General features: G+C 44.1%; 4 protein-coding genes across 4 annotated transcripts; 3 read left to right on the top strand and 1 right to left on the bottom strand.

Moving 5' to 3' along the window:
- The first annotated feature begins 296 nt into the window (after positions 1-296).
- On the top strand, positions 297-2,111 carry LOC125766095 (uncharacterized). Its single transcript, XM_049431703.1, has 2 exons — positions 297-1,176; positions 1,253-2,111. Exons 1-2 carry the CDS (start codon positions 1,171-1,173, stop codon positions 1,976-1,978), a joined length of 732 nt encoding a protein of 243 aa, XP_049287660.1. The 5' UTR covers positions 297-1,170; the 3' UTR covers positions 1,979-2,111.
- Positions 2,112-7,152: 5,041 nt separating this feature from the next.
- On the top strand, positions 7,153-7,953 carry LOC125766042 (adult cuticle protein 1-like). The gene is made up of 2 exons (XM_049431621.1): positions 7,153-7,287; positions 7,364-7,953. Exons 1-2 carry the CDS (start codon positions 7,282-7,284, stop codon positions 7,733-7,735), a joined length of 378 nt encoding a protein of 125 aa, XP_049287578.1. The 5' UTR covers positions 7,153-7,281; the 3' UTR covers positions 7,736-7,953.
- Positions 7,954-8,062: 109 nt separating this feature from the next.
- Positions 8,063-9,186, top strand: LOC125766038 (uncharacterized). The gene is made up of 2 exons (XM_049431618.1): positions 8,063-8,543; positions 8,607-9,186. The coding sequence occupies exons 1-2, from the start codon at positions 8,538-8,540 to the stop codon at positions 9,072-9,074; spliced, it is 474 nt and encodes a 157-aa protein (XP_049287575.1). The 5' UTR covers positions 8,063-8,537; the 3' UTR covers positions 9,075-9,186.
- LOC125766045 (uncharacterized) lies at positions 9,121-9,772 on the bottom strand. Its single transcript, XM_049431625.1, has 2 exons — positions 9,655-9,772; positions 9,121-9,558 (listed from the first exon to the last, which is right to left on the bottom strand). The coding sequence occupies exons 1-2, from the start codon at positions 9,658-9,660 to the stop codon at positions 9,238-9,240; spliced, it is 327 nt and encodes a 108-aa protein (XP_049287582.1). The 5' UTR covers positions 9,661-9,772; the 3' UTR covers positions 9,121-9,237.
- Positions 9,773-10,387: the final 615 nt, after the last annotated feature.

Raw genomic sequence — 10,387 nt, 5'->3', positions numbered from 1 at the left:
GTGAAACCGTCACTGGTGAACAGAGCGGGCACACAGACACACATACAACAGCGGTGGACAAAGCCTCTAGAGCCAAAGATCCAGAGCGATCGCTGGACAATGGACGGTCCAAGAAGGGAAAACTTGTTTCGATCGTTTCGAAGCAGGTCCACTTTTAGCTTGTCCAGAGCAATTCCCAATGCCGGCACGAAGTAATTGGAGAGATCAAATGCTGCCCAAGTGCTCCAGCGGTGTGGCCTGCAAGTGCTCCTGGGGGTTCGGTTAAGTCGCAATAGATGCTGTGGTAGGTCCTTGCAAAGGTGGACCAGTATTGCAACAGCATCTGGGACATTATTGGTTCCAGCTGCATTAAGTAATCCACTGATTAAACAATCGTAACCAGCATGGGTTCTTGCACGATCTGAATAAGGAAACTGGAATCTGGACACTTTGGCGACACCTTCGCATTGTCGTCATGGTCGTGTAAAGGCGTGTGGAGCTAAATTCTGCCCCCATCCGCCAATCGCGTCACCGCGTCTTGACGCAACGGAATTCCAATCCACGGATGTCCGTTTTGCCGTGACAGTAGTGTCCAAGTTGATAAATAAAGATAACGATGATTACATTAAGGTTTAAAATACACCTTGGAGTCTTATTGTCCATCAGCACGTGGCAGGCGTGAATTGTTATTGTTCGATAACAATTTCGAATCAATCTCGTTTGGCAAGGCTTTCCTCATCCGTTCGAAGGAAGGAAATACTACACAAAATCTACTGCTACCTCTCCGGTTCACTACCACTTCCGTGTGTGACCACACTTCTGAACCGCGTGTGGAACCGACCGAAACCTTAACGAGAGCAATCCACATAAAGAGTCACCGGAGGTTTTCACCGTAGCTTCGATGTCTACCGATGGTACGACCTAGAAAGTGACCATTAACCGTCAACCACCGATACCACGATGACCTTCCATTGGAGGGTGCTCCCACTACACGTACCATGGGCAGGTCTCTAGCGATGGCTTCAAAATTTCGCAATTTTCCAATCGGTGTGAAAACGGTCAAACCACACGTCATATAAATCTGATCGTTCATTGATTTTTCCAATCAAACTGCGTCGGATCGGTCACTGCGTCAGAGTGACTTTCGTGTGAAGTGTTTTCTTGTGCAGGTGTGATTGCTATCAACATATCATGAAGGTATGGTGAGGCGTAGAAGAAAAAAAAAACCGAGTGATAGTGAAACTGTAACTAAGAAATCATGTCATCTCTTCAGTTTCTGATAGCGTTAGTGTCAGTACTGACACTTACCAATGCTCAACAGCAGCTGATTGATCCATACTTTAACGAAGGTTTTGTACCGTACAACGATTGGCAACCCATTACCGGCCCGAATGTGCCCTATCCTTATGCGGGTCCACAGTTCCTACCGGTTCAGCAGTTTCCCTTTGTGCAGCAAGTTCCCAGTGCACAACTACCTCCAGTTGCCGTACCCTTCCCGGCACAGTACCCTCTGCCAATTGCTCAACCCGGACAGTATCCTTTCCAGCTGCAACTTCCCGTACCACCACAGCAACAGCAACTGCTTCCAGGTGTAGCACTGCCTCCGTTTAACAACATGCCACAGCTACCAGCACAGGTTCAGCTCGTACGCCACGGACTTCCGCATTCGGATGCGGCTGCCGTTTCGTACTCCTCGCTGCACTATTCTAACAATAATTCGCAACAAACAACGCTCCAGACGCCACCGGTTGTCGGTGTCAAGCAAACGGCCGCCAGCGGCGTAAATGGCGCAGCAGCCGTCCCAGTAGCACCCAACACAAAGCTGCCAGTGGTGAAGGACATTGCTACCTTCGGCACGGAGTACGGTACCGGTGCGGACAAGTCTCCTGTCGCGAGGTACGAAGCCATTAACGCCGGTTCGGTACATGTTGCACCGCTGCCGGGACACACCGTCGACCAGAAGCTGATAGCACCTGGTACCACCGAACAGAAGCTGTAAGCTGGACAAGGCTTTAGTGTTTTATCGTATCCATAAATCGGTTCATGGTTCCGTCGTTAACGAAATTAATCTTGTTGCTCTACTGTAGAAAAAAAAACAATACATCGTAATAAACTTAACAGTAAGATCATGATGTTCTTCTTCTAACCTGTTTTATTCCAAAAATTTGATTCGTGGACATTGAAATTCATGGTTGAATTTTTTTGCTCATTTGATTAGTTTATCGTTTAGATTGACGGTTCACCGAACTTATTATCACGCTCTTTAAATCACCCAATAACTTTAACTTATCTCTCTCAAATTAGTCCAATAAATTTGGATTATTTTCAGTCACTTACTATGTAAATGGGGTGTTTGATAAAACAATGTTCAAATGCTATTCAGGAATATATGGTCCAAATGTCGTATGTTCGCGTGTATAACAACTGTTCGTGTGTAGTATAACAACCTTCCTAATGAAGCATATACAATGTTTTTGAAGAAAAAATCTAGAAACAAATGTTTTTGTTGTTGTTTGACTTTTACGAGGGTTTTGGTCATTCGCCTCTCGAAGAAAAGAATTGGAAAGCTACAATTCGTGTTTAGCTCTTGATACCTGGTCGTTCTTAAGAAGCAGAAAAAACTCGTGTTTAACGACTCCGCTTAATCTGAATTTGTCTTATATTTTTTAATTAAAAGGGTAAATTGTAATCTGCCTAAAATCGAGATATAATATTGCTTAAATTAACTTTATGTTCTGGTAAGACATGCAGTTTCTATAAATATTCAAAGTTCGAACTATATTAAAAAAAATATACTCTGGTAAATAAGGGATTTTTTAATTATATTTATAACTCATCATTTGCAATAAGAAACATAACAGAATGTTAATGATTTTGCACCTATAAACGTAGTTAATTACAGTGTTATAAGATTTCTACTTCACTCTTAATTACCTTCATTCATATTTCTGACGACACGTTCAACGACCGTTTCATCAGCAATATCTTGGGTCATAGGCTAACATCAAAAGAGATCCAATTATATTACAAGCGTGTTCTTCAACGGTGCGCTAGAACCCGATTCATGTTTTCCTGTTCCAATACACAGCCCTAAAAATGAAAGTAAAAATGCCTCCTTGAACTCCAAGTATGCAAATCTAAACCGTTCCTTGCCGTTTCCAAACCACCATTCCTGTGGATCAATGTCTCGCTACTTCTAGAGCACAGACAAAAAACGACAAACTGTCGCAGACAACAACACAAACCGAAACTTAAGACATATATCGCCACATAGTTCAACTATAAATTCCCACCACCTGAGTCGGTGTACGGGACTCCTACGCGGGGTCCCACCAACAGCTAGCCAGACTACATCTTGGTAGTCCAGCGCGGGCGTCATTTCCTTGTGCTCTACTTCTCTTGAACTAGTTGCGCGTTGAGGTGCATTTTTCCGTAGAACTAGTTCGATTCGATCAGATTACATCAGCAGCATTGGGAGAGTACGGGCGGGAAAGTTTAGGCAAACATATCAACTTGAACGAAAAGCGTCGAATTATTCGATATCCCGGCACGCGAGCTTGATATTATGAAATGTACCCAGACGTTTCATTACACCTTGCGACCTATTAGCATCGGATTGCCGCGAAACGGGGAACACTCCGTTTACGAATGTTTGATATTTGCCAATCCGTGCAGCTTTCCTGCATTCTTATGGTACTCCTGGGTGAACGATCGGAGGTTAGACTAAGGACTGACCACAGTACGATTCCGCGCTGTCGCAATACAAGGAAAAGGGAAAAGCACTATCCTAGAGCAGTTTGCGCTGTGCCATATTGTTGTCGATCGCAATCGGAATGTAAAAACATACCTACACCATCGGTACGGCGCGATTGATCATACCGTTTATCGCGCATAGAAGTAATTTCTAGCTATCCCTTGGTGCAAGTACATTTTGAATTTTATTTTCTAAATTAGGTATAACATATTTTAAACATGTTAATCCCTCAAAAAAAAAAGCGATCTCGATCTCCAAGAGTACAATAGATTAGTTTTTTAACAGATTTTTTCTCAAATAAAAAGGGTTAAATTGATTTCTTTATTACAGCCAAAATTTACTATATAAAAACGTACTACATTTACAATATACCTACATATTATTAGGTGATTGTGATTACAGTCAAAAATTTTACAATTTTAGAAATTTCATATGAAACAAAAACTATTTTTTACTTTGAAATTTCTCAAAGTTTTAAAAACACAAATGTGTTAATGTTTTTTAGAAATATATTTTTTAAACTGTTAATACAATATCTTCTTTATAAGCTTAACTTAGCTTTATGAAAAAAAACTTTTGTTATGCACATTAAAGGGTTAAACATTCGCGTGGGTGGGTGTTAATGCTAGCTCATTTAATTTCACCATCAAAGCCGTTTGCCCGATTGCACTTTGCTATGCCGCCCATTCTGGTCGTGCTGCTAGAAGCCAACGTAGAAGACAACGTAGCAATAATGCTCAAAGCTGCACCCCAATGTGTATAGCTTTATCCCCTACCAATCCCAAACAACCGGGAGTTATTTACCACACATCTACGAAATGAAAACCAATCAAATATATGCCCAAAGTTCACCATTCAGAGGGTCCGTTACGGGTGACAAACTTTACAGCCGATTAACGCACTGAAGCACAACACAGCAACACCGCAAACCAACCTCGGGCGCTGGTACAAAAAGCAAAACAAAAACACACACACAAAAACACGCAAAAAAGCCTAAACACACGCGAGATAAAAAGCGAAAGCCATCCGCGTTCCGAACCAGCGCGAAAACGCGATCGCGCATGCTCTCGATCGTCAAGATCAATGTCACATTCCAGTGCAAGATGCTGGCGCTTGTGCTGCGAGCTTGTGGCCGAGGTACGAACGAACAGCCGGGCTAGGGAAAGGGTAGCCTACGGAGGGCGCTTGCTCGTTCGGAGTGAAACACCACGCCGTACACGTTAAGCATGTGAAGCGGGAAGTGGAATGTACCAGAACTACCGCACGCTGGTGTGCCGAGCGCATGAACGGCCGATCAACGGTTTAGCGGTTTCAGCGACCTGCATGTTGGAGTGCAGGCGTTGGTATTTTCTTATATAGCAGCGAGTTTTTTTTACCATTTTTTACATTACCGTGAGCAATAAAACTTCATCAGCCGGGTGGTAGGCAAGAAGATTTACGAGTAGGATTTTTTCTCTGTATTCGTTGCCAGCTACAGAATGACCGCGACTACGTTACGGGAAATACAACAGAAATTTGTCTTACAACGCCTTAAGCATGAAGTGTACTGCTCATAAAATGGTATTAGCGAGAAAAATGTTGTGCACTCCACAATTAATCGTTCGCTGTACCGATTCGTAGCTTATGTTGAATTATTGGGCTGTTGTTAGTTTCAACCGCGACAACCTGACCATAAATGAACATTATTAATAATTATTAGAGAATTTTTATCTAAAATTAGCAGCATACCACTCTTATTAATGTTAATAAAAAATCTTTGACTATGTGGCGACATAAAATCCTTCCTCACAAAATTGGTGCATTATTCTTATCGGTGAATGGTCCAACCTGAAAGCTCTAGCTCTAGGATTAAATATTATGTATTGTCAATGTAGTAAACTTATCCCTTTTAAGTAAAATAGACGAGCAAACGTTTTGATAAGAGTACAATAATAAGAGATCAAGCCTATTTCTAGCTGGAACAATTGATTTGTCGAACTGGGGAAATATACATTAGAATGAATATTTTGTTAATTTGTCATTATACCTTTTTTATACTTTGAACGAGCTTACGACATAAGCATTAACCTCCCATTTTCCAGCTCCCTTTAAGGAAATTCCTGCAACTGCAAACTAACTCTAGAGTTCCTTTTAAGCAATGCACTAATATTCTTTTTTTAATTCGTTGTCATAATTGGACACGTTTGTTGAAACTGTAGAGTTGTTAAAAATAAGCGCATGGCGGCCCGGTGGTGTATGCGATAAACGGCGCTGGTCCACATGACAGGACAGGCGATCAAATCCCATCCGGACCTCTGCTCGTAGCAACGACTGACCATACGGCTACGCGGTAGAAATAAGTATAGTAAGCCAGAAATGGCCGGTGTGACCTTAAAGGTCGTTGAAGCCAATAAGAGAGAGAGAGAGAGAGAGAGAGAGAGAGAGAGAGAGAGAGAGAGAGAGAGATAGAGAACCTCATGATTTTGTAGTGCAACAAACTAGTAAGGCTAAAATCAGTTGACCAGGTGGTAAAAAAGACACAGGACGACAAAACCCGTTAAGCTCTTTAGGGCGCTTTTATAGATAGGACACAGTTGTAGTGAACAAGATTCGACAAACAAATTACCAAAGAGTAAGCTAATAATGAATACGTTTCACACATTTTTTTATGGTCTTAATATCACACAAAATTTCTAAAATACTAGTATTACTAATTTGTGAGCGTCCCCTATGAAGAAACCGATTTTGAGCGTGATATATTCACTACAAACGATCCCAACAGTCGCGAGTAACTGACAAAAATTGAACAATCGAGTTCGGTTTTTATAGACCTTCCGTCGATAACGGTGCATCTGGTCTATTTGCAACGAATTGCGAATGTATCAAAGCGAAATCTTGTTACATCTGGTTTCTAAGGTGTGCCTGTGCATTTTTTCCATCCACTGCCACAGATATATCATGATAGAACTCCGACGTCATCAATCGGTAGTAGAATATTTTTTCCCCATTCCATAACATCCACAGAAGGCAATATCATCCGACCAGCTGATGCCGGAACGTTGCGTTACATCACACTTACCCTTACGTCTCCGATGTCCGGGGGCCATCTCTATGTTCCTGTCGCGTGGATTATACCCCAACTGTACCACTTCTCCTGCACCCAATAATGTATGCTAATAATTATTGTAATCTAATTCCACCGCCAAACCCTGGCTCGGATCGAACCGGTCCTAAAATGGTGTCCCATCTCGTGGACACACCGTCAAATGCTGATGAAATGTCCTACCAAGTTTGAGCGATACCATGACAAGTGTTGGTGGGTAATTAATTCATCCTCTTGGACGTGGTTTTATCTCGGTCTGGCCAACTGCACCAGTGGATAGCTTCTTCCCGGCCGAATGACAGAAGCCGTGCTGCCGGATGGTGATATAAATAGAAGACACACAGAACCGTAGCTCATCAGATTCTGATCTGCAGTGTCGAACGAAACGTGTTGCAAGTGCAAATACCCTTTTTTACCCGCTCCAGTAGTGCTCTACTCCAAAGATATCACACCACTTAGTGCAATCATGAAGGTATGTATTGAGATCACTAGGACTACGAGCAGAGGATTACTAGGAACGACCCATTTCATCTCCATCTTTTTGGTAGTGCATCATAGTTCTTGTCCTAGCCGCAACCGCGCTTATTGCTGACGGTTCTGTGATCCCGATTGCTCTGGCACCGGGATATGCGATTGCTGCACCAGCCGGTCTAGCCATTCCCGGTGCAACTGTCATCCAGTCCAATCCCGCTCCTACGATCGTTCATGCCCTGCCGGCACCGATCGCCGTAGATGTGTCCGGTACTCCGACGTTGCTCCTAGCGCCATCACCGGCCGGGCCGGCTATTGTTGCCGTTGCTCCAGCTCCTGCTGCCACGGCTGTTTCGGCAACACGTGGGGCCGTCCATGTTGCTCCACTGCCAGGACATTCCGTGTCGCAGACGCAACTGAATCTAGCCGCAGCACCAGGAACTGAGTAACGCACCAAACCCATCCGCTCTCTAGCCAATCTTCAATGAGTGTGTTCTGAGGAATCGCCGTTCCAAGGCATGACTGCTTAGTCAATTTTTTTTTCGTCCAAATTCTGACATGTCTTGGGAACGGGGATTCCTTACCGAAAATAAACCTCTGCCCACCCGATATGCTTTATCTATTTTAACTTGTGCACACAAATAAATGCAAGATTCATGCAACTTGAGCTTTTGTTTCTGATTATCATTTTTGGTGCCCGAAAAGTCCAATTAAAGAAACTCCCCCAATATTCTTTGAATACGAACATCATGTAACCTCATCATTAGGTCTCAGGTTTTCACTATCTCTTCTTACATTTGCTCCAACAACCGGCACAGAAACTAGCTTATCTTTTCTGACAACATTCACTACTGCAGTTGTGGGTCAAGTTTACGCATAACTTTCACCCTCTGGTGAACTCGCGGCCCGCTATCCGACCGTTGAGATCTTCCATTTGCAACCTCACTCACTAGCACACGCGCCACTCACTGGAACACAATCTGTTACAGCTTTATGATGCACCATATCACACATCTGACCGTCTGCAACATTTTGGACCACCCCCCTGGCCAAAGCATTACATAAGGTGCCACACCACAATTGCGCAGACGCATCCGTTTTTTGGGCGCCTTTTGTTACAGTGAATCGACATTTCTTCGTTATAAAACGTGATCACCACCGTTGAGGATGATCCACATTGTGTTTGACCGCCAGACACGCCAGGCATTTTGGGTATCGTCGTGAACAACACTGACACGAAAGCACTAAAACATGAAGGTAAGCCCTAAATTGGAAGGAATTGTTCGGTTCACTTCACTGACATATCTCTATATTTCGCAGGTATTTGTCACCGTTTTGTTTGGTGTTTTTATCACAAACTGTGCGGCACATTCCACCAAGTTGGCACTCTTCACACCCTACGAACCGGTTCACCCACTCGATGAAGGATATTTCCCACGGCCAAAGTATTTCGAGCACGTCGAAACGGGACTGTTACAGGAGCATCCGATTGTGAGATTTCCCGATTCGCACGCACATTCTTACGAACCGGAGGTGTCTGAGTTCCACTATCCACACACCCTTCACCAACCTGTTCACCATCATCGCCACCAGCTGTTTCTACCCGATAAGCGATATCTGAGCTTTGTCGCTCCGTCCGCATCCCTGGTGGCGTACGTTCCAGTACAACGGGGCAAACCAGGCCCGTGGGCTGTACCGAACGTGTTCATTAAGGGACAGGGTTACAGCACCAACCATTACGTTGCACCGACGCTGATGACGAAGCTCCTTGCACAGGATCCCCGATAGTTCTGTGGAAATTCTCAACGAAAACATCAACAATATTGACCACATCTTGTGTTCCGGTGGGAGAATATTCTGCGAGAAATACAGCTGTTTATTGACTAAGTTTTAAGTGAAACGGTGTGTTTTTGTGTGTGCGTGTGATTTTTCATTTGTTTTTGGTAGTGCTTTAGTACGTTCCTGGCGGTGCGTCCAGGTTGTACTGGAACTGTGAAACCGAGTGACCCGGTAGTGGCGCAATATGGATCGCACCGCGTGTCGCTGCGATCGACATCGCACCGGGATACTCTGCAAGTTGTGCCGCAACGACGGGTGTGATCGGTACGGGTTCGTAGTACGGTTGCACCGGTGTATGGTCATGCCACGGACCGAGTGGATAAAAGTACGGCCATCCTTCCAGCGACAACCCCGGAAATGATGCATCCGAAGGGCCCACCAACGAAGACACGATGCCAATTGCCAGTGCAATACGAAGCACTTTGCTGAGGAACTTTTGTTTTTTTGGGGGGGGGGAAGAATTGAAGACGACACATGTACATAAACTATCTCAACTCACTACATACAAAAAAATCCGCTCCATACTTACTTCCATCGGTGTCTGCTGCTCGGGTTTCTGCCGTTCTGTACGAGGAAATGTGCTAAAGTAACAATTCTAACTTCTTGTCCGAAGCCTTTTATACCGATTAGTTTCCGTGGTTTTGTTTGCTTGATTAGAAGACAACAACAACAGCATAAATATTGTAAGCCACCTCCTACAGTTGGCGACCTACAGAAAACAAGAATGTGACTTTGTAAAATAAGAAAAAAAAAACAAACCACCCAACCGTGCACCCATTTTGATGGGTGCTCTGGTTCATTCATTTTTTCCACTAGCCGGTCCAGGATATCGACTCCACCCAAGTTCAAGCTTCGGGCTGGGTTAGTTTGCAAATGTGCATCGTGCAGCTACTAGAACTTTGTACGCCGCCACAATCAATCCGGCTCCATTTCTAGTGCACATTTCTCGGTCCATTTCTAGTACCGGCTGACATTGACCCCACACAGTATGGTGTTCGTGTTTCTGTGTGGCCCTATACTCCAGCACTAGAACCCCCGGTAGTGCCCAGCCAAACCTAGAACGAATCGTAACCCACCAACGGGTTCCAAGTTCACAGTCAATCTGGACCGCTGGGCGGTTTCTTCATCCATTAAACCGATAGTATGGCCCACGCGTGACTGAACGAGCCAACTTATGAGCTGTTGACGTGCGGTTGTTCGCTTTCCACTGTCGTTGAACCGTTCTTTATCGCATTAGTCATTGGCGCTAATGTCTGGACTGG

Source organism: Anopheles funestus, chromosome 2RL, assembly GCF_943734845.2.
Source record: "Anopheles funestus chromosome 2RL, idAnoFuneDA-416_04, whole genome shotgun sequence".
Taxonomy (NCBI): Eukaryota; Metazoa; Arthropoda; class Insecta; order Diptera; family Culicidae; genus Anopheles; species Anopheles funestus.
The sequence above is the reverse complement of the archived record's forward strand: the minus strand, read 5'-3'. Positions and strand labels throughout refer to the sequence as shown.